Source organism: Seriola lalandi, unplaced genomic scaffold (genome assembly GCF_002814215.2).
Source record: "Seriola lalandi dorsalis isolate HSWRI2012SDOR001 ecotype SW California unplaced genomic scaffold, Sedor1 jcf7180002054559, whole genome shotgun sequence".
Taxonomy (NCBI): Eukaryota; Metazoa; Chordata; class Actinopteri; order Carangiformes; family Carangidae; genus Seriola; species Seriola lalandi.
The window spans coordinates 1522611-1547284 of record NW_019525112.1 but is presented as its reverse complement, the minus strand read 5'-3'; the positions used below and the strand labels follow the sequence as shown (position 1 = coordinate 1547284).

At 39.0% G+C, this 24674-nt stretch overlaps 1 protein-coding gene across 2 annotated transcripts in view; it reads left to right on the top strand.

The window, feature by feature from the left end:
- igsf3 (immunoglobulin superfamily, member 3) overlaps window positions 1-15225 on the top strand; it is a 62905-nt gene extending 47680 nt beyond the window's left edge. For both annotated transcript variants that reach the window (XM_023415862.2, XM_023415861.2), the window contains 4 exons: window positions 1639-2064; window positions 7584-7994; window positions 9910-10356; window positions 10989-15225. In XM_023415862.2, the coding sequence (XP_023271630.1) occupies window positions 1639-2064; window positions 7584-7994; window positions 9910-10356; window positions 10989-11239 (1535 nt within the window). In that variant the 3' untranslated portion in view covers window positions 11240-15225. The remainder of the gene's footprint in view (window positions 1-1638; window positions 2065-7583; window positions 7995-9909; window positions 10357-10988) is intronic.
- The last annotated feature ends 9449 nt before the right edge of the window (window positions 15226-24674 follow it).

Below are 24674 nucleotides of genomic sequence, written 5' to 3'. Positions count from 1 at the left end.
TGCCTCCAATTTTCTCTCATACACACACACACACACACACACAAACACACACACACACACACACACACACACACACACACACACACAGCACAGCAGCAGCTCAGGAGCAACTAGGGGTTCAGGTGGAGGCAAGGATCAAACCTTTAGTGGACAACCCACTCTACCACAGCAGCCCCAAGATATTACATATGATCACTGTATCCTAATGTAGTTCATGGCTCCCTCCTTTATTGATTCCCTTGTCTTACTGACAAGACATGGAGTGGGTGGGAGATGGATGTCCTCAGGGAATCTTGTGTTTTTTTGTTTCGTTTTTTTGTCACGGTGAAGACAAAGGTTCTTAGTGGGGGCCCTCAGGGTGTCTGGGGTGGCAAAGTATGTGTACACACACACACACACACACACATAGGAGGTACTCATTGACACACTCTGGCACTCCATCACACACACTTTGTACAGTGAAGGAAACAAACGCATTCGTGTTTATTCACACAAATTGTTGTATGGGAAAATGGGTCGGCGTGAAATCCTCTTTTCTGTCACAGAAGCAGGCAGACGGCGAGGGAAACGGACGGATGGATGGAATAGGGGCGCAGGGGAGATGAGAGATAGAGCGAGAGGGGAGAGTTATTGTCTATTAGAGAATTATGGCCCCAGGCGGCTGTCCCAGCAGTAGCCAAGTCTGGACAGAAAGCCATTGATTACACACCCTGAAGGACACCGGGGATGACGGCTGTCAGAGGAAGACAGAGGGTGAGGGACAGAGAGAAAGCGACAGGGCTGTTGACAAGAACATAATGGAGAAATCTGCGAAGTCTCAAGGAAATGAATTATCGGGTCTGGGAAAAATCTGACTTCATCAACATCTCTCCATTCCACCACCCACTTCCCTTTTTTTTTTTTTTTTTATCTGTGTAATACTGTCTTTCTCATATTCCCACTCAATCATTCACATTCATTGAAATGCCCCGAAAAAGGCGTAGCAGGGCCAGGTTATTAAAAGGCCACGTATAAAAAGGATTTTTTCTTTATATAGTCTATCTCTCTCTCTCTTGTCTCCTTTGCTTTCCAGTGTAGGTGTATCTTGGCAATAGCATATGGAGTTGGGTGAATGTTTTTAGCCTAATGAGGATAGTTTAGACTTGGCAAAGAGCTGGGCGTAGATCGAACATCAGCGCTTAGAGGAAATCTCTCCCCTGGGTTTTCTTTGTTGCATCACCATTAATTTTGAGGCGCACTCTCACAACCAAGCCAAGCACACAACCTCATTCTCGCACACAAGCACAGGGGTGGTATATACATATGCATGCACATGTTATAAGCAAAATGGCTCTCTTTAGGCTGTAATGGCCATGATGGAAGAAAATGCTTGTGAAGTTTTAGAGCTGCTTTGAGAAAAAATAAGGCAGTGCACTTTAAGTAAACACTATCTGTATTTGTTCCAGCAGGGGGCTTTGTTCCTCTTGGTGGCCGTGCTTAAAAGTAGAGTTCTTTCCGGTTAACAATTATGAACCCCCCACATCATTTGCTGAATTTTAAGCTTTTAGAGAACAGGCTCAATCACACACTCAAGCTGTGTGCTATGGCAGTACTGTGTGCATCATCCTAACATCATCTCTCTCTCCTTCTACCATCTAGAGTCCTCCTTCATGGTGTCGGCCTCATCACGGACACCATCTGTAACCTTCGGAGATTCTTTTGACCTCCTGTGCCTGGTCAAGCCCCGTCACAACCCTCGCGTCCCCACGTCGGTCACCTGGCGCTTCATGCCGGCTGGCACAGAAACCGACGACGAGGATCAGGGAGAGTTCAAAGACCTGGTGACTTTCACCCGCGAGGGCACGCTGCAGTGGGGGGAGCAGTTGCTCGGGCTGGGTACCCGCACCACGGTGGACCGCTCCCACTCCAACACCAACTTCCGGCTGTCAGTGACCCGGGCAGGGCGTCGTGAGGCGGGCAAGTACCAGTGCACCGCCATCCTTTGGAGGAGAAACTACAACAACAGCTGGAGCAGAGTAGCCAACCGCACGTCCAACCTGCTTGGCATCAGTGTCCTACAGCCAGGTAAAGCCGCATGGCTGCTTGCCAGACAGACACACACCTAATTGGAACAGACACAGACCAGCACACAAACAGGGATAAACAGAGATTCACTCGCACACACACTCACACAGACACACACACAGTGAATTCAGCTGAGCTTATAGGATTTCTGCCTGCTCTAATTGCTCTTAGTCTCTGGTTTAGCCACTAATTGGAGTTTGTGTGGACATGGGTGTGTGCGTGCGTGTGTGTGTGTCTGTGTGTGCAGGGCAGGGTGGAGTCTCTAATGGAGAGCAGTGAAAGGATTGCTAAATATCCCACAGGAAGAGAAAACTGAGTGAAAGTGGAGGGAGAGAGGGAAGCAAAGGACGAAGACAGAGAGAGTGAGAAAGTGTGATAAAGAGAGCGCGCGATCCGTCCTTGAACCTTTTTTCCTCAGCGGAGGCATTAGACTGTCTACACCGCCCTCATTGGCCCTCTGTGCTCCACACACACTCACAGAGAAAAAACCCATTCAGACACAGTCCAATTAGTGGCTGAACACAAACAACAAACACAGACGGACACGCGAACACACGTTGGCCCAATTTACGCCATCGTGGTGTGCCTCAACAGTGAGATACTTCATTTATTCAGGTGGATGTGCCTGAAGCAAACACTCATCCTGCTGATAAAAGAAAAAAAGACCCTCCGTTTTAGTCTGGCTTTCACAGTTGTCCAGCAAAGCATTGTGGTACTTGAAGTACCAGTGGGGTCCAGATTTGTTGGATTTGGCAGGTGTAATATGAGCAAAGTCTGTGGGTGTGATGAGAAGTAGGTTTTAAATTTGCAGTAATAAGATCAGCAATCATGCAGCATCTTCTGAAATGCTAAGTGTTTGTATGTAATGTTATATTATAGGTGTAAATGCCTGCGAGCCTCCTGCATGTTCACGTGAAATTAAGACACTGTGTTGAGGTCGAAGGCAGACTGCGGTAGTCAATAACACTTTCAAAGCGAGCCTGTGGAAGTTAGTCACATGTACAGTATACTGTACACAGTCTCTCATTCCTCGCTGCTATTGATTAAGACACACACAGAAATGCAAATTGAGGTAAACAGACAAACGCACACATGCACACACGCAGAAGCACCAAAGTGCAGAGACGGTGCTTTACTCGCTCGACTGACCGTGCTGTGACCTTAACCACTCACGCAGAACACACAGCGTCCCCGGGCCTTTCAGAAGATATTTGGAAATCGACTTATCATCCTCAATGCTCATTGCCCCCCCCCCCCCCCCCCCCCCCCCCCCCCCCACCCCCCTTCCGAACTACTCAGAAAAATCTGAGGACACAAACAAACCCCCCCACACACACACACATACTCAGACATTTTGGGGGAATAAATACTGGGTCATCCTCCCACTCTCTTGTGTAGTGGCGTCTCCATGACAAAGTGATCAGTTACCTTGGTAATGCCATCAGTAAACGTGACGGTGGGATCAGTTGCAGGCTGAGAGCCAATCAGTAACTGTAACGGTGCAATCATTCTGTGTGTAAGGGCACTATCTCACAAGGGAGGGCGAGTGAGTTATTCCTTTATCTCCTCGGCTGCGGAGGCCCAGTTCAGCCCTGGACACGCCGTGTTCATCTATTGCACCTCCTGTTTTTGTTTTTTAAAAACTTTTTTTTTTTTTTTTTTTTTTCTTTTTTTGTCAGACCTTCATTTAGACTGATGATTCATTTGTCAGAATGTAGGACGTCTCTCTCTGCCTCACGCCTCTCCCGCCCATCTGCTTTCTCCTCTCTATTTTCATAAATGTTAACCACTCCTGGCTAAATGAGCGGCTGGCATTTTCAGTTCCTCTCTGAAAGAAGTGGGATAAAGGCGAGCGTGTGTAATGAGGTGTGAGCCAACACAGCATCTGACCAGATACATAATTGAGAGCTTTTAAATCGTGCTTCCAGAGGTACCTGCTCAGTATGTATAAGACTGCCTGACCCGCGTTGTGTGTGCACATACACATACGTGTGGGCATGTGTAAGTTCTTGCATGAATGACTCTGCAGCTGTGTTTCTTGTGGTGCGCATTTTTAGAGCTTTCATATGCTTACTCTGCATAATATACAGAAGCCCACCTCACCCCTGATACCTGGTGGCACAACAGCCGAACAGTTTCTCTCGGCTTCCCGAGGGTCCATTCCACTACCATCTTGAATTCGGAAGAAAGATTTGCGTGTTTGTGTGTGTGTGTGCCTGACATGAGATGGTTTGCAAATGCGGAATGACACCCCTCATTAAATTATTGCAGAACTTCAAAAGCAGAGAATAAAAACTAGCATCAGAAATAGCGCCTTGATCAGACTTCCATGTAGATCTTAGATCAGCAGAAGAGAAAAGTTGGATGTGGATAAAAGCTGGACGGAACAGAAGCAGTCAGCCGGTCAACGTGATGTTTCGTCAAACGAGTGAGGTGCCTGTAGCCCAGCCCAGACCTACTTCCTATTCCAGATTGCATTAGCAGCACACTGCCTGTGTCCAAGTCCCCTGGGTCATATGAGAGGAGTTCACTGCTATATCTGCTCTCTCACACACACACACACACACACACAGACACCCTCACACCCATACATAAAGTATTTTTATTTTCATTGTAAGGGGAACCCTGCGCAGTACTTTGGCTTGAACTGTCCCCCATAGGCTTCATGCAGAGACCCCACTGCACACACAGGAGCACAAATAACATCATGCTCTGGTCTACACATAAACATGCCGTACACGGATACACACGAGGAGGCGGTGGTGGGGGTGTTACCTCCCAGAGCAAAAGTGTAATTATCTTATGGTAGAACACGACTCAGTATTATCCCTCACAGCAGTGGATCACCACAAACACACACGAAAATAACATAAACACACGGTATACAGTTCCACATACAGAGGTGGTAATATAACATTTCACCTGATTGAGTTTTCGCTTTGTCTCCTTCTGAAACGCAATAATGGCAAACTCATGTTCAGTATGGCAGATCGCCAGGGAAGCCTCAGTCTCTACGACACAATCTAATATCATCGACTCATAACTCAAACCCCACACACACACACACACACACACACACACACACACACACACACACACATACATGCACACACAAATACACTTTCCATCTCTCCATCACACACACATACACACACACAAAAAAAAAAAAAAAAATGATTGCCAGGATTCCGCAGGGCTCGGCAGTAATTCCGGATGGGGAGATTGTCAGGCTTCCTACCAAGTCTCTAGTGGGTACCGAGGCAACCATGATGACTAATTTGAGATGCTAGCTTGAAATACTGTTGCACAACAGGGTGGTCTGGTGATGCCTCATAGCCATGCATCTTTTTCGATGCAACCAAATGTGAGACATACTGTACGTATAATGCGAATGTGCGGGATCACAAAAAGCATCGCGTTTGAGCATGCTCGACTATCTGTGTGGATGAGGGAGTGGTTTTTGTGTGCAGATGGCTGTGACCCTAGGCAGTCAATCAGTCAGTCAGTTGTAGCAGAGCTTAGCCGGAGCTAGGAGGGTGACATTGGAGATGCACGGGGCTCTTTAAGAATGCAAGAGAAACGTATAGGGTTGAGCGCTTCATATGGGGTCAGATTGGTGTCAGTAAACAGAAAACTATTACATTATCAATAACTTATTAACAAAACATTATTAGTACAAATGTATATTCCCAATTAGGGTTTATTATTATTATTATTTGTGCTGCTACCATATGAAAATTATACTTTTTATACTTTTTATACAGTATGTTTTTCTTACAGTGAGGAATATAAAATTGTTTTTCTATGAAACCATTTTTTTTTTTCAGTTGACAGTTTTTCAACTCTGTGCTATGGATACATTTCAGTCTCTACCAAAAAGGATGCAAATTTGATACCCATCCCTATTCCTGCTGGATAATGAATAATACCTGACTTAATAACTGATTTGAATAAAGGTCAAACAGTTCGTCTTGTGGGGTTTTTTTTTTAAATTGGAAGTCTGTTTTTCTAGATTTAAGAACTATAAATTACAATATAAAAAGATTGAAGTGTTTCATGGGGCATATTAACATAAATAATAATAAATGTTTCCCATGTATTAACTGGTTGTCATTTGTGTATTAACAAATCCCCCGATAAGTGTGTTATGTAGAAAATTCTGGCAGACATCATTCCCCTCATCCAGAAATTCCTGGCTCATTCTGGTGGGAAGAGGTGGGAAAAGATGACATATCGTGTATGTCTGCTGCTGAGATCAATTAAGGGAATTTGTTTGCCCAAATTGTGTTCAGCCAACAAACAAATCTTGGATTGCTATCTGTGTGCCAACACTAGAAAGTGCTACCAATCAGATAGTCATGGTTTATGTTAAAGATGGTTATAGCTGGTGATAAAGATGGTCTGTGATGAGTCCAGTTAAAAAAAAAAAAAAGCTGGAAAATACACTTTAGAAATACAAACTGTATCTATATAGAACAATTTGATGTTTATTCAAGCTGCAGGGTCTTTGTTTGAGTGCAGGTAAATACCCCTGTGATTATGATTGTTTGAGACAAATTTCCAGTATCTATTAATAATAGCAATTATTTTAAGATCTCAAGATGAAGCAGCTGTCCTAATTTATAACGTCCAAATGTAATTTACAGCAGGTCTTATGGCATGAAACATATATTGCTCTTGCTTGAGAATTATAAGGTGCGAATTATTTTTTTTACTTATTGTCTCTGTGGTTTTATAAATCGTGTGTGTGTGTGTGTGTGTGTGTGTGTGTGTGTGTCTGTGTGTGTGCGTGTGTGTCTGTGTGTGTGTGCGTGTGTGTATGTGTGTGTTTTTCCTACATGCTCTATGCTGTAATAATCCCCACCCAACCCCAAGCGTTTGACAGCAGGGCTGGTCGCGGTCACACCTGATGTACCTGCAGCTAATCCTATCCCACAACCGATGTCACTGTAACCAACTCTGTCACAGCATTGAGGGCAGCCTCAGCTCCTTCCTGACATCTCAGTCACACCTCTCTATCATCTCCTCCCTTTCCTATCTGTTCTCTCCTTGTCCTTGCTTGACTTTATAAACATGTTCCTTCTTCCGTCTCCCTCCCTCTCTTTCTGGCTGACTGACTGACAGACCCCCTGCCCTGCTTTTGTCTTGTATCTTACCTAATAACATGCTCCGTCTCCTTCACCCCTGTCTCTTCTGCTGTTCTGTATCTTATCATACATTTCTACCTTGATACTAACAACTTCCCCCCCTTCCCCTGAGCTTTGATTTGTCTGACATTTCCACCTCCTTTCCCTCGTATTCCTTTCTTTCTCTTTGTCACCTGCTGTACCCACCCACACACAACTATCTTTCCCTGCCCTGCTGCCACCAAAAATAAATCCAGCTACAGGTCGTGTGTCACAAAACAGAAATTGCATTGTGTACCTGTCACCAGTGCTCACATTTTCCTGCACCCAAAGGAATGACTGTCTGCTCTGTCTCTTTCCCTTCTGAACCCCCTCTCCCTTAATTCTTTGCAGAGAGTAAGCTGCGAGTGCAAAAGACCAACCAGTCTCAGGTGTACCCGGAGGACAGTCGTGTCAGGATCAATTGCTCCATCACCTCCCAGACCAGCCAGGACTCCCAGCATGCTGTGCTGTGGTACGTGAGGCGCGCGACGGGGTCAGAAGCTGATGAGCTCCTCCTGAGAATTGAACGCTCGGGGGCCTTCGAGTACGGCGCCTACGCAGATGAAGAGAGACTGCGACGTCGTGTGCAGGCTGAGAGGCTGTCGCCCCGTTCCTATGTGCTGACGCTGAACAGGGCAGAGAGCAGTGATTCTGGGACGTACTACTGCCTGGTGGAGGAGTGGCTGAGCGACCCAGATGGAGCCTGGTATCGACTCTCCCGGGAGTCCTCGGGGTTCACGGAGGTTCTGGTCAGACAGCCAGGTGAGCAAGCAGTCAAAACTGCTTTTCTCCTCAACAAAATGCATCTTTATTTCCACTGCAAGGAAGCAACAGCTGCCAGTTTAGCCCCACATATTGTCCTATTTTAGATCAGTTGAACGTAGTTTAGCTAATCCCTCCTCCAAACCGCTCTCCCCTCACCTTGCCTCCCGCAACACGCTCTGCTTAAGGCCTCAAGGCCTTCTCGCTCTGATGACCTTACACCTGCCTTGGGCAGAGCTCAGGTGGCAAAAAAAATGGGTTGAAGTCATGCCAGCTGTCATATGACACGCCAGAGGGCAAAGCCTGGCTCAGACGGAGAACCAAATCCTCATGTCCAGTACTCAAAGAGCTCAAAGCCATGATGTACCCACTGCCAGACCCTCACATCCCACTTTATGACAGTTATCTCAAGTACACGCCACCTCAAATCTTTTTCTCTCCTTGACTGAATTTTGCACTCTCTTACCACAACCTTTCTTCCATTCATACACAGTGAAACTCAATGCACCCAAATGCAAATAAATAATAACATCCTATTCATCCATGACAGTCCCTTTTGTTTGCATGACTTTATTCCACACACCAGCTGAAGGTGACTTTTTTCAGACCTCACCGAGAGCAGGGTTCTTCTGCCAGGTGTCCTGTTTATAATGCAGAGTGAAAGCCATGATATGGCATCCGCCCAACTAGACCGTGAGGATCCAAACGTCTGGTCATAAGCCAGTGTGGCAAGGAAAACTGCCTGTATTTTATGTAGATAGCGAAGTTCACACTGCCCCCACAGTTAATGAGGCTACAGCAAACGTACAAATGCAGAGATCCGCAACATGCATATGTGTATCTTGCCCTGAATGAAGTATATTCTCAATAACCTTTTATAAATTTTAACTTTTAATGATATTTAAACATACATATGTATATGCAGTATAAACATCATGGATATTCATCAGGAGCTAAAAAATGCATTCACCTTGGAAGTCATCCAGAAATCTGCCCATCAAGAGGAAAGATGAGGGGAGATGTGTGCCAGCACCGGCCGATTTTCCAGCTCTCCCGCTGTCCTCTCTGCTTCTCATTTTGCTTTAACAAGAAGACTGTTCCAAACTGTGTGCGAAAGAAACCCAAGCAAGCCAGGTCTTTACTGCCATATTTTTTTGACTGCAGTGGAACTGGGTCATTGTACCACCCCTGAAGGGCTGTCACATACTTATACAGAAAGATACACTAGCCTTAGGGTAGGATCAAACCTTGCTGAAAAGCTCAAAGACTGGTGATAGCTGTGGGCAGCACTGTGGGATTTATTTATTTTTATCTTTTTTTTTTTTTTTCACAGTCGCAAAGTTCTGTGTCCCTGTATGCATAATTGTGCTGTTTTTGTGGTGCAACTTGAAGTTCATTAAGGCTGCAACTAAGACTTATTTGAATTATCAATCAATCAGCTGATATTTGACTAATTGTTTTGTGTGTGAAAAGTCAGAAAACAGTGAAAAATGCCCACCATAATTACCCAGAGGCAAGGATTATGTTTTAAAATGACCTTTTCTGTCTGACCAACAGTCCAAAAGAGACTTAATTTACTATCATATAATACTTTACTATTATAGATGGTAAACTCACTTGAATAACTGCATGACCAATCATGACCAATTATTTATTGGTTATGATATTATTTAATTTTCAATCAACTTATTCATTAATTGACTAATTGTTTGAGCTTTAGTTCACATACATTATCAAAAAGCAGCTGTTAATGTTACTTTAAGTGAGTTTTGTGACTTGTGCTCTGTTGGCGAGGCTCCAACCAATACTGTATATTTCAATACTTATCATCATTTTCTGCCCCAATCTTTTTTTTTCTCTCTCTCTCTCTCTCTCTCTCTCTTTCTCTCTGTCTCATCTTCTTGGTCTTCTGCAGAGGTTCGACTGCAGGTAGAGGAGATGGAGTCAAATGTGACAGTGGCAGAGTCCGGTTCAATCCGGCTGGGCTGTAGCATTCCTTCCCAGTCGTCCCGAGACTCCCGCTTCTCTGTGTCCTGGTATGTGGAGCACTACGAAGACGAGGACAGCGAGGACCAGCCAGGCGAGGAAGAAAGGGAGGGGGAGTGTGTGTTCTCCATCGGCCACGATGCCGTTTTTGGAAATGGGAACTGCAGCCCCAGAGAGGAGGCGGGGCCTACTTCCCGCCTGCAGTTTGAGAGGATGGCCTCTGACCAGTACAGCCTGACCATCCAAGGAGCCCGGCCAACAGACGCAGGCCGATACTACTGCCATGTGGAGGAGTGGCTACTCAACCCCCGCAACGCATGGTACCGCCTGGCCACCAACAACTCTGGGTTCACTATCGTCAATGTGCTGCAGCAAGGTAAATCCTTAATTAACTAAATCCCTTGAGCTTCCCTGAGTGTAGATGAAAATGAACACAGTGACAAAGCAATACTTGAATCAATGGCTGTCCTCAGATAGCAAGATAGGGTTTCATTTTACTCCTGCTCCCTTGAATGTTTTGTCTCGTGCTATATTCTGTCATATTGCCCGATCCTAATGTGTCCTCTTTGTTACAGTATATGTAACAAGATAATATTAATAGTCCAATTAAGGAGCTCTCAGATACTCTGAATGTCATCCCTGCCTTGGATGATCTGCTCCCCCCCAGTCACAACATTTATTTTGAAGATTGGAACAACCCCAGTTAAAAGCAGAGCCAGACATGGCCGCCCACTGTTTAGCATTAAAGCAGAGTGATTAATGGCGTCAAAAGCAGTGCTGCGATCTAAAGAATTCAAACAGATTCATTAACCACTGTCAACAACTAGAGGAAGATCATCTGTAGCTGTGAGAAGTGCCTTCTACATGTTAAAAGTCATTAAATTCAATCAAAAAGCCCATTTCATTCCATCATAATCAATTTTTCAGTGACTGATTTCTTCAGGACCACACCAAAGATGGCTTTTTCTGCGACTGAAAAATGTTGATTTGTTTATACTCTCTCAACAGTGTCCACGCTCCAGTCAGTGGTCTGCTCCAACGACTCCCTCTTCTACTTTGTCTTCTTTTACCCTTTCCCCATCTTTGGCATCCTCCTCATCGCCGTGCTGCTGGTGCGCTACAAGAGCCGCAACAACAGCAAGAGCCAAGAAGGCAAGAACGGCGCCCCCCTCCTGTGGATTAAAGAACCTCACCTCAGTTACTCTCCCACCTGTTTGGACCCCCCTGCACTCAGCCTGCACCCTGGCTCTGTTGACTAAGCAAGGGTCCTCCCCTCCTGTCTCGCACACATTGCGGATCTAACCGACACGATGCCAGGGAGCAGATCTGGACTTCACCTTCAGACCTTACTGTCGTTCACTGCTGTGTTGAATTAGTCAATCAGTTGATCAGTTTAAAAATTCCCACCCTGGCGGCTGCCTGTTTTATGTTAACAACTCTGTGTGTGTCTGGGTGTGTGTTTGGGTGTGTGGACTAGAATGAGTGTGCCATGTTAGCACAATTAATTGTGTGAGTGCAAATTGAAGGGCAAGAGAGTATCATGAGCCTCTCTCATTTATTTTTATTTGTTTTGGTCTCTGTGAAACTTCTCATAGCTGCATTTTGATTTTTATTACACTGAATATTTGTCTATTTTTCAAAAGAGAAAAAAAAAACTGCGCACATGAGATCATTGGCCAATCCGTGAGGAACGTTTAAGAGAAGGGACTCTATAATCAACTCCGGCACTGAGCGGATGCCAAAAAAAAGTCTCCGCACTGATCCAAGAGCAGCCACAGCCTGGCCCACTATGTTGGTTGCCATAGTGATGCTCTGTGCCCACTGACTCTGTAGCTGATGACTTGGTTTCCAGCCTGCATAGAGACAAAGGCAAGGACACACAAGTCTGTGTCCTAAGTGAGGATGTGTGTATGTGTGTTGGCCCACCTGCCTCCACAATGAATTTGCCTTGGCAGACAGAAACAGGTCCTGGTGCGCCGCTTAAACACTGCCAGACACTCTGGCCTTAGTGAGAGACTGCTCCGCTCTTCTCTTCTATCCTCCTCCTCTCCGAAAGAGACAGCGAGAGAAAGAGAGAGAGGGAGGTCGGAAATGACGGAGAATAAATGAACAGCTCTCTCTCCTGCTGAGGATATACGTCCTTTAAGACAGGGGATTTTTTTTTTTCAGTGCCAAGTCCTCCTTATTTCCACGCTGTCGTCTGCAGCCAATATTTGAAGTTTTAAAGAGAGTGGAGGGGAGAGCTGATTGGTTCTGAGGCAGATTGTAAATATGTCTGCTTACCTCCTGCTGTGGGTTTATGGGCCTTGTGGGCAAAAGGTCAAATTTTTACACTCATGTTAAGTCAGTTGAATTGCCCTTCTTAAACTGCACAGTGGGGGTCACTGACTGAAATTAAATTCTTGCACATTTCTTTAAGTTGCCCAGTATGACCACTCTGTCATCCTGTCTTTAAAAGATATCAGAAGCTCAAAAGATGCATATTAGTTAAAAAAAAAAAAAAGACTTGATTTGTTAAGAGCCACACTGAATATTACTAATGTGTAGATGTGTAGTAAAACACTCTAAAAATGTCATCTGCACATTATTAGGAAGCAAATTGATGGATGGGGGCAAATGTTTGACTTTTGTGTTTATTTTAAAGATTTTTCTATTTATTGTTTTATACTACTTTGCATAGCTTTGTAACATTTTCTTTTTGCTTTGAAATTCTCTAAAAACTGTGCTGCTTGTGTTGCCAGGCAACTGCACCAAGCAGATTATGTCAATAGCCTGTGTGTTGGCAATGTGGTAGATGTAGAAATGCTAGATTTGTCCTGCGCATTGCAGTGTGTAGCATTTCATACCAGATTGTCAAGTTTGGTCAGTGTCAATACACTGTATATCTATATCTATAATGGAATTTACTGTGGCTTTACATGTACAGTAGTTGAACAGACAAGTCACAAAAATGGATTCACTTAATGCTTTTTTGCTTGAGTCGCGTTTATTTAGTAAAATGTGATGTAACACCTAGGTAGGATGTTTGATCAAAGACAGCCGAAACCGAACTGTTAAAACGTCTTCTAATCATGGATTCTAGCTGAAGGCGAATCTCCTCAGCTCCCCTGACGCAAGGCAGAAGGGTTGAAAATCTGTGTCACCTTCCCTGGAATGCAACAGCCAGGAGAGGTGAGAAATCCTCCACCCCACCTGGGCCTAACCCTTTCACTGCCAGACTGGACATGAAAACTCTTGAAAAACTTGACATTGTTGTCTCAATTGTGTCAACATGTATATTGCATGACAATACTGAAGGAGAAATTTTGATGTTTTGTAAACTTTGAACTCTTTGAGCATCGTGTTTGTGTGACAGAGCAGTGCCCAAACCCCCCCTCCCTCTCCCCAACTTCCTGAGCCAAGAGTCAACACAAAGCCCAGCCCCTCGTCATTTACAATATTTGACTGCCGATTATGCCCTTTGAACCTGTGAAGTAATCTATTTCAAGAATGGGTGTTGTGGAGATTGTGTTTGATATTATTGCTCATATTTGTCCTTTTAAGGCTTTGCTTTTATGCAGCACTTCATTAAAGCCAAAAGCTACGTAGCTGATACTGGCACAAGCCACCAACTTCTAAGATTTCAACTTCCTTCACTGTTTTTTCTAGTTAACCAGACCATTTCAAGTAGACCACACTATTTCAGGTTGAGAAGAGCTGGTGCTATTAAGTCAAGGGAGTCAGAAATGTGATGCATGTGCAGCAAATTCAGCTACAACTCAATTGATAGATATCTTCAAAGAAAAGGCCCATTAATTAGCTGCCTGTCTGCTCATTATTAACCATATGTTTACAATTATTTTCATATGAGAGATATTGATGTGAATTAAAACTTAGCAAAGAATTTGGGTTATGTGCGCACTTGACCTCAGTTCGGCATAAGGTGCCGGAGAAAAGCAGCATACTTTGAAAAAAGACAAGTAGTCCACACACTGAATATTGTAAGCTAGTAAATGATTAGACAACATTTCAAGAGTAAAAGTCTTACTCATACCCATGTGAGAGGAAATAAAAGATGACAAGTCCAAGTATACACCTGTTAGAGAACCCTACAACAAAACATTGTTCACTATATTCATTCATAAACTAGCTAATAGACCATCCAGGGTGTGTGTATAGATATATGTGTGTGTGTATATATATATATATATATATACTGTATAATACACATTTCTGAAAAATGCAGTAATAGAAAATATGTACAATGTTGTGACTGTGCATGAGGAAGATACATTTACAAATATCTAATTGTCCTCATAATACAGTGTGTGTGTGTGTGTGTGTGTACTATGTCCAGTTTTTCTCTCACATGGTGTTTGCCTAACAAAGACTTTGGTGGTCAAAATTTTGCCTCATTAAGTTGCAATAATCAATGTGTGAACTACCTCTCTCTCATTATAAAAAAACCTTTAGCCCTCTGTTGCTATTTGATGCAGTTGTAGTGCAAGTCAAAGGTATATATCAAAACAGCAGGAAAGCCATCCTGTGCATTTCCAGGCCCCAATACCACCAGGAATAATTAATGGAGCTGTTGGAAAGGTCTTATGTGATTTGACAGTAATGGTTGCGTATCATATTGACTTGCATTTGCTCTGGCAGTAAATGCTAATATGAAGCTGATTTCAGTTTTTTATAAGCGAAAGGAGGTTGTTTGTTGGTTGAAAAATTGATCTTTTTTATAAATCTTGAACATTCCTATGGTGCCACTGAACAGCTGCTCGAGCTTCACTGAGTAAAATCACATAATCCTAGACTTAGTTTGTTCAAAATTCAACCCATCACATCTTTCTAGACTTGAGCCAGGAAGTGCAGGGCATGGCCGTGGTGTGTGAAGTCACAGTGCTGCTGCCGCCATCATTGGAGCTGTACACAAACTTTTTTTTTTTTGTAGTAGTAATAATATGAATACCATCCAGTGCGGCCTCCCAAGATTCCTCCAGACGTTCTGACAGTGTTGTAGCTGCGTTTTGAGGGCTGCATGTTTTGGCTGTGTGCTGGCTCCAGATTTAGGTGTAAAATAGTTTGTGGTGATGTTTTCAGTTCAGCCAGTGATGCTTTATTTTCAGTGATGTATTTTTATATGACCATGGTTTGTTTTGTTTTTTTTTTTGTTTGTTTTTTTTGTTCTATCTAATAGTTGCCATCGTGACCATTAAAAAGGCACTTTGCTATTGTCAGTTTATTGCAATAAAATACATTCAGTGCATCCTCCTGTTTTCTTTCTATAACTATATGCTCTTTGCAGTATTTGGAGATGGATTGTAAAAACAACATATTGATCCAGTTTTCTCACAACCATGAAGTACGAAAATGCTACCAGCACCCTCCCCAAACATCTAGTTCTGTTTTAACTGTAAGCCAAAGGTTAATGCCCTGCAGGCAGCAGGGTCTTGTTAAATCGGCGTGGGATTTTAACCTCTGAGCCCCTCAACATCTTGAAGGTTTATTTACTCCGCATGTGCAGTCGGTCTCTGTGTGTATGTGTGCCTTTTTGAGTGGAGGAGTAAGAGGGATTGGGTCAGCAAGTCAGAGGATAAATGATGCTAAGAGCGTCTCCTGTAAGTTAATCAGGCACTGTTTTGACAGCTTCAGCAAATGACATCTCAGCATTCATAACTTATAACCAATGCAGATGGACATGCTCACTCTTCCTTCCTCTCCCCCTCTCCCTCTCACGTATACAAATAACTCCCCAGCAGTAAACTGCAGTCTTCCACCAATCCATGCCATTCATAAACTTCTCTCTGACTCCCTCTCCCATGAATTCATATTAACGCATATTGATGCACACATACCCAATGAAACCAAGGACAAATGCTGCCACCCACTCCATAAATCATGGTGACATAAAGGGAAAACAGCATTCACTGCAAGAATCATAGTTTGGTGTTTGCTTGTGGAGTTACCGGATCATTTTCTGGATTCTGTGATGCATGCAGGTTCCCCTGCAAGAGTTTTTGGTCAGCTCCTGACAAAACAATTTATCTTGACTGAAAGAGCCCCCACACTCAAAGATCTATTGATGCTGCTAGCGCTGATAGCAGGCACACTGATACTGCTGATGTTATTGTCAGCCAGCGCCGTCACAACTTCACAGGATGCAAAAACACCAAATCCTCCCCCTTTGAGCACTCCCTGTCCCACTTTCTCCCTGGTTGTTGTTCTGTCTGCATTTTGTCAAGCGCACACCCTATGAGGAAAGATCTGTTTTGCATAAAAGTAAGCAACACTCACAAATCTACAGTCCTCGCTGAACATGCAGACACCAGAGGGCACACATGGGCAGACAGTACTTAACGATCCAGAGCAGCAGGGCAGCAGTCAGGCAAATAGATTATGATTTATTACCAGTGAGAGAGGTCGCACTGAGGAGAATGCAAAGACAGAACATGTCTTATGTTGCTTTCACTGTGGTGAGCTTGGATTCATAGTAACAATGACAGAGAGAAAAATCCATGAAAGTCAGTAAAGATCAACAGCATACAAGTGTGAATAGCAAAAGGGAATTTTTACTTGTGTAGAAATATGTGTTCACTGAACACACAATACTCAGCAACTAATATATAAAAGCTGGATTGACAGGTTGTTCTGTTCTTAGAGATAAAGACATAAGGGAGCTAAAAATAAAATCAACAGCTTGTAGAGTGTGACTGGTGTACTGAGGCCTATGCAAAGCTTGTTGCACTCACCTTAGTGTGGTATGACTCACTTAGTGATGTATGTGTGAGTCAGCCAGAACCACCTTAATACTGTCACCTACTTTGAAACATTCGTGTTTCAAAGAAATGCACTGGATTCTGTCTCAATGGTTTACATACAGAGGAAACCAAGGGCGTAGGTTTGGTCTCAATATTGGTAGTGACACAACAAACCTGCCACCCCTCCAAAACGTCGGCATAAAAACGTAAAAAAATGTCATAGTATATTGAGGCGTAAAAGCGCAAAAAATTCGTCATAGTATAGTAAGGCATAAAAATGGCAAAAAACGTTATATTATATAACATTAATAAACATCATAGTATAGTTGGCAAAAAGGTTATAGTATAGTAAGGCAAGAACATGCCAAAAACGTCATAGTATAGTAAGGCATAAAACGTAAAAATACAACATAGTTTAGTAAGGCATTAAAATGCAAAAAAGGTCATAGTATAGTAAGGCATGAAAACTTCAAAAAAACGTCATAGTATAGTAAGGCAAAAATGGTCATAGTATTGTCATACATTAAAATGCCAAAAAACGTGGTACTAGTATAGTAAGGCATAAAAAAGGGAAAAAACATCATAGTATAGTAAGTTAAAATAGTATTTGGGCATAAAAATGCGAAAAAACGTCATAGTATAATAAGTAAGGCATAAAAATGCCAAAAATGGTCATGGTGTATTTAGGCAGAAAAATGCCAAAAAAACGTCATAATATAGTAAGGCATAAAAATGTGATAAAACGTCATAGTGTTTTACTAGGGGCAAAAAATGGTCATAGTATAGTGAGGCATAAAAACATAGAAATACATCATAGTATAGTAAGGTATGAAAACGTCAAAAAACTTCATAGTATAGTAAGGCATAAAAAAGGGAAAAAACATCATAGTATAGTAAGTTAAAATAGTATTTGGACATAAAAATGCGAAAAAACATCATAGTATAATAAGGCATAAAAATGCTAAAAAATGTCATATTTTAGTAAGGCATGAGAATGCATAAAAAAGTCATAGTTTAGTATGGCATAAAAATGCAAAAAAAAATTCATAGTATAGTGAGGCATAAAAATTGTAAAAAAAAAGTTATAGTATAGTAAGGTAAGAATGGTCATAGAGTAGTTAGGCATAAAAATGCGAAAAAAAAGTCATAGTATAGTAAGGCATGAAATCGCAAAAAACATCATAGAATAGTAAGGCACAAAAATGGGAAAAAACATCATAGTATAGTAAGGCATGAAAATGTCATAGTATAGTAAGGCATAAAAATGTGAAAATGCGTCATATTATAGTATGGCATAAAAACATTAAAAAAACGTCATAGTATAGGCATAAAAACACAAAAATAAATCATTGTATACAAAGGCATAAAAATGCCAAAAAATGTCATAGTATAGTTAGGCATAAGAATGCGAAAAAACGTCATAGTATAGTAAGGCATAAAATCGCAAAAAACGTCATAGTTTAGTGAGGCATAAGAATGCCAAAAAATGTCATAGTATAGTAAGGCAAAAATGGTCATAGAATAGTAAGGCATAAAAATGGGAAAAAACATCATAGTATAGTAAGGTAAAATAGGGTCATAGTATAGTACTTGATAAAAACATAGAAATACATCATAGTATAGTAAGGCATGAAAATGTGTAAAAACGTCATAGTATAGTAAGGCAAAAATAGTCATAGTATAGTTAGGCATAAAATCGCAAAAAAACGTCAAAGTTTAATAAGGCATACAAATGCAAAGAAATTCATCATATTATAGTAAGGCATGAAAACGTCAAAAAACGTCATAGTATAGTAAGGCATAAAAATGCCAGAAAACGTCATAGTATAGTAAGGCATAAAAATGCAAAAAAATTCATCATAGTATAGTAAGGCATGAAAATGTCAAAAATACGTCATAGTATAGTTAGGCATAAAAATGGGAAAAAACGTCATAGTATAGTAAGGCATAAAATCGCAAAAAACGTCATAGTTTAATAAGGCATAAAAATGCAAAGAAATTCATCATAGTATAGTAAGGCATAAAAATGCCAGAAAACCTCATAGTATAGTAAGGCATGAAAATGTATAAAAACGTCATAGTATAATAAAGTAAGAATGGTAATAGTATAGTTAGGCATAGAAACATAAAAAAATGTCATAGTATAGGCATAAAAACGCAAAAATACATCATTGTATACTAAGACATGAAAACGTCAAAAAACGTCATAGTATAGTAAGGCATAAAAATGGGTAAAAACGTCATAGTATAGTAAGGCAAAAGTGGTCATAGTATAGCTAGGTATAAAAATGCGAAAAAACGTCATAGTATAGTAAGGCATGAAATCGCAAAAAATGTCATCGTATAGTAAGGTATAAGAATGCAAAAAAACATCATAGTTTAGTAAGGCATAAAAATTAAAGAAAAATTCATCGTAGTATAGTAAGTCATGAAAACGTCAAAAAACATCATAGAATAGCAAGGCACAAAAATGGGAAAAAACATCATAGTATAGTACTTGATAAAAACTTAGAAATACATCATGGTATAATAAGGCATGAAAATGTCATAGTATAGTAAGGCATAAAAATGCAGAAAAATTCATCATAGTATAGTAAGGCATGAAAATGTGTAAAAACGTCATAGTATATTAAGGCAAAAATGGTCATAGTATAGTTAGGCATAAAAATGCGAAAAAACGTCATGGTTTGATAAGGCATAAAAATGCATAAAAATTATTCATAGTATAATAAGGCATGAAAACGTCAAAAAATGTCATAATATAGTAAGGCATAAAAATGCAAAAAAATTCATTATAGTATAGTAAGGCTTGAAAATGTGTAAAAACGTCATAGTATAGTATGGCATAAAAATGTGTAAAAACGTCATAGTATAGTCAGGCATAAAAATGGAAAAAAACGTCATAGTATAGTAAGTCATTAAATCGCAAAAAACGTCATAGTATAATAAGGTAAGAATGGTAATAGTATAGTTAGGCATAGAAACATTAAAAAACGTCAAAGTATAGGCATAAAAACGTAAAAATACATTATTGTATACTAAGACATGAAAACGTCAAAAAACGTCATAGTATAGTAAGGCATAAAGATGTGTAAAAACTCCATAGTATTGTAAGGAAAAAATGGTCATAGTATAGTTAGGCATAAAAATGCGAAAAAACATCATAGTATAGTAAGGCATAAAATTGCAAAAAACGTCATAGTTTAGTAAGGCATAGGAATGCCAAAAAAGGTCATAGTTTAATGAGGCATAAAATGCAAAGAAATTCATCATAGTATAGTAAGGCATGAAAACATCAAAAAACGTCGTAATATAATAAGGCATAAAAAATGTGTAAAAACATCATAGTATAGTAAGGCATGAAATCGCAAAAAAAGTCATAGTATATTAAGGCATAAAAGTTGTAAAAAAAAGTTATAGTATAGTAAGGTAAGAATGGTCATAGTATTGTTAGGCATAAAAATGCGAAAAAAAAGTCATAGTATAGTAAGGCATAAAAATGTAAAAATGCGTCATAGTATAGTGAGGCATAAAAACATTAAAAAACGTCATGGTACAGGCACAAAAACGCAAAAATACATCATTGTATACGAAGGCATAAAAATGCCTAAAAACGTCATTGTATAGTAAGGCAAAAATGGTCATAGTATAGTTAGGCATAAAAATGCGAAAAAACGTCATAGTATAGTAAGTCATGAAAACGTCAAAAAACGTCAAAGAATAGTAAGGCATGAAAACGTCAAAAAACGTCAAAGTATAGTAAGGCAAAATAGGGTCATAGTATAGTACTTGATAAAAACATAGAAATACATCATAGTATAGTAAAGCATGAAAACGTCACAGTATAGTAAGGCATAAAAATGCAAAAAAATTCATCATAGTATAGTAAGGCATAAAAATGTGTAAAAACGTCATAGTATAGTAAGGCAAAAATGGTCATAGTATAATAAGGCATAAGAATGCGAAAAAACGTCATAGTATAGTAAGGCATAAAATCGCAAAAAACGACATAGTTTAGTAAGGCATAAGAATGCCAAAAAACGTCATAGTTTAATAAGGCATAAAAATTCAAAGACATTCATCATATTATAGTAAGGCATGCAAACGTCAAAAAACGTCATAGAATAGCAAGGCACAAAAATTGGAAAAAACATCATAGTATAGTACTTGATAAAAACTTAGAAATACATCATGGTATAGTAAGGCAGGAAAATGTCATAGTATAGTAAGGCATAAAAATGCAGAAAAATTCATCATAGTATAGTAAAGCATGAAAATGTGTAAAAACATCATAGTATATTAAGGCAAAAATGGTCATCATATAGTTAGGCATAAAAATGCGAAAAAACGTCATAGTTTAGTAAGGTATAAGAATGCGAAAAAACTTCATAGTTTGATAAGGCATAAAAATGCAAAAAAATTTATTATACTATAGTAAGGCATGAAAATGTGTAAAAACGTCATAGTATAGTAAGGCATAAAAATGTGTAAAAACGTCATAGTATAGTAAGGCAAAAATTGTCATAGTATAGTTAGGCATAAAAATGTGAAAAAACGTCATAGTATATTAAGGCATGAAATCGCAAAAAATGTCATAGTTTAGTAAGGCATAATAAGGAAAGAAAAATTCATTGTAGTATAGTTAGTCATGAAAACGTCAAAAAAAATTTATCATAGTATAGTTAGGCATGAAAATGTGAAAAAACGTTGTTGTTTGGTAAGGCATAAAAATGTGTAAAAACATCATAGTATAGTAAGGCAAAAATGGTCATAGTATAGTATGGCATAAAGATGCAAAAAAATTCATCATAGTATAGTAAGTCATTAAATCGCAAAAAACGTCATAGTATTATAAGGTAAGAATGGTCATACTATAGTTAGGCATAGAAACATCAAAAAAGGTCATAGTATAGGCATAAAAACGCCAAAATACATCATTGTATGCTAAGGAATGAAAACGTCAAAAAACGTCATAGTATAGTAAGGCACGAAAGGGTCATAGTATAGTACTTGATAAAAACTTAGAAATACATCATGGTATAGTAAGGCATTAAAATATCATAGTATAGTAAGCCATGAAAATGCAGAAAAATTCATCATAGTATAGTAAGGCATAAAAATGTGTAAAAACGTCATAGTATATTAAGGCAAAAATGGTCATAGTATAGTTAGGCATAAAAATGCGAAAAAACGTCATAGTTTAGTAAGGTATAAGAATGCGAAAAAACGTCATAGTTTGATAAAGCATAAAAATGCAAAAAAATTAATCATAGTATAATAATGCATGAAAATGTCAAAAAATGTCATTATAGTATAGTAAAGCATAAAAATTTGAAAAAATGTCATAGTATAGTAAGGCATAATAAGGAAACAAAAATTCATCGTAGTATAGTAAGTCATGAAAACGTCAAAAAAAATTCATCATAGTATAGTAAGGCATGAAAACGTCAAAAAACGTCATAGTATAGCAAGGCATAAAAATGTGTAAAAACATCATAGTATAGTAAGGCAAAAATGGTCATAGTATAGTATGGCATAAAAATGCAAAAAAATTCATCATAGTATAGTAAGTCATTAAATCGCAAAAAACGTCATAGTATTATGAGGTAAGAATGGTAATAGTATAGTTAGGCATAGAAACATCAAAAAAGGTCATAGTATAGGCATAAAAACGCCAAAATACATCATTGTATACTAAGGCATGAAAACGTCAAAAAACGTCATAGTATAGTAAGGCACGAAAGGGTCATAGTATAGTACTTGATAAAAACTTAGAAATACATCATGGTATAGTAAGGCATTAAAATATCATAGTATAGTAAGCCATGAAAATGCAGAAAAATTCATCATAGTATAGTAAGGCATAAAAATGTGTAAAAACGTCATAGTATATTAAGGTAAGAATGGTCATAATATAGTGAGGCATAAAAATTCCAAAAAAACGTCATAGTATAGTAAGGCATAAAAATGCGAAAATACGTCATAATATAGTGAGGCACAGAAACATTAAAAAAACGTCATAGTCATAGTAAGTAAGGCATAAAAATGTAAAAAAATTCATTATAGTATAGTAAGGCATAAAAATGTCAAAAAAACATCATAGTATAGTAAGGCATAAAAATGTGTAAAAACGTCATAGTATAGTAAGGCAAAAATGGTCATAGTATAGTTAGGCATAAAAATGTGAAAAAACGTCATAGTATAGTAAGGCATAAAATTGCAAAAAACGTCATAGTTTAGAAAGGCATAATAAGGAAAGAAAAATTCATCGTAGTATAGTAAGTCATGAAAACGTCAAAAAAAATTCATCATAGTATAGTAAGGCATGAAAACGTCAAAAAACGTTGTAGTATAGCAAGGCATAAAAATGTGTAAAAACATCATAGTATAGTAAGGCAAAAATGGTCATAGTATAGTTAGGCATAAAAATGCAAAAAATTCATCATAGTATAGTAAGGTATGAAAACGTCAAAAAACGTCATAGTATAGTATGGCATAAAAATGGGAAAAAAACGTCATAGTATAGTAAGGTAAGAATGGTCATAGTATAGTAAGGCATGAAAACATCAAAAAACATTGTAGTATAGTAAGGCATGAAAATGTGTAAAAACATCATAGTATAGTAAGGCAAAAATGGTCATAGTATAGTAAGGCATAAAATGTGTAAAAACATCATAGTATAGTAAGGCATAAAAATGCAAAAAAATTCATCATAGTATAGTAAGGCATGAAAATGTCAAAAATGGTCATAGTATAGTAAGGCATAAAATCGCAAAAAACTTAATAGTTTAGTAAGGCATAAAAATGAAAGAAAAATTCATTGTAGTATAGTAAGTCATGAAAATGTCATAGAATAGTAAGGCACAAAAATGGGAAAAAAGATCCTAGTATAGTAAGGCAAAAAAGGGTCATAGTATAGTACTTGATAAAAACATAGAAATACATCATGGTATAGTAAGGCATTAAAACGTCATAGTATAGTAAGGCATAAAAATGCAAAAAAATTCATCATAGTATAGTAAGGCATAAAAATGTGTAAAAACATCATAGTATATAAAGGCGAAAATGGTCATAGTATAGTTAGGCATAAACATGCGAAAAAACATCATAGTTTAGTAAGGCATAAGAATGCCAAAAAACGTCATAGTTTAATAAGGCATGAGAATGCCAAAAAACGTCATAGTTTATTTAATAAGGCATAAAAATGCAAAAAAAATTCATCATAGTATAGCAAGGCATGAAAACGTCAAAAAACTTTGTAGTATAGTATGGCATAAAAATGGGAAAAAAACGTCATAGTATAGTAAGGTAAGAATGGTCATAATATAGTGAGGCATAAAAATTCCAAAAAAACGTCATAGTATAGTAAGGCATAAAAATATGAAAATACGTCATAATATAGTGAGGCACAGAAACATTAAAAAACGTCATAGTTTAATAAGGCATAAAAATGAAAGAAAAATTCATCATAGTATAGTAAGTCATGAAAACGTCAAAAAACGTCATAGAATAGTAAGGCACAAAAATGGGTAAAAGCATCATAGTATAGTAAGGCAAAAAGGGTCATAGTATAGTACTTGATAAAAACATAGAAATACATCATGGTATAGTAAGGCATAAAAATGCAAAAAAACGTCATAGTATAGTAAGGCATAAAAATGTTTAAAAAAGTCATGGTATAGTAAGACAAAAATGGTCATAGTGTAGTTAGGCATTAAACAGGCAAAAATGGTCATAGTATAGTTAGGCATAAAAATGCAAAAAAATTGACTTTTTTTGGCATTCTTATGCCTTACTAAACTATGACGTTTTTTGCGACTTTATGCCTTACTATACTATGACCATTTTTGCCTAACTATACTATGAAGTTTTTACACATTTTTATGCCTTACTATACTATGACGTTTTTTGACGTTTTCGTGCCTTAGTATACAATGATGTATTTTGGCGTTTTTAT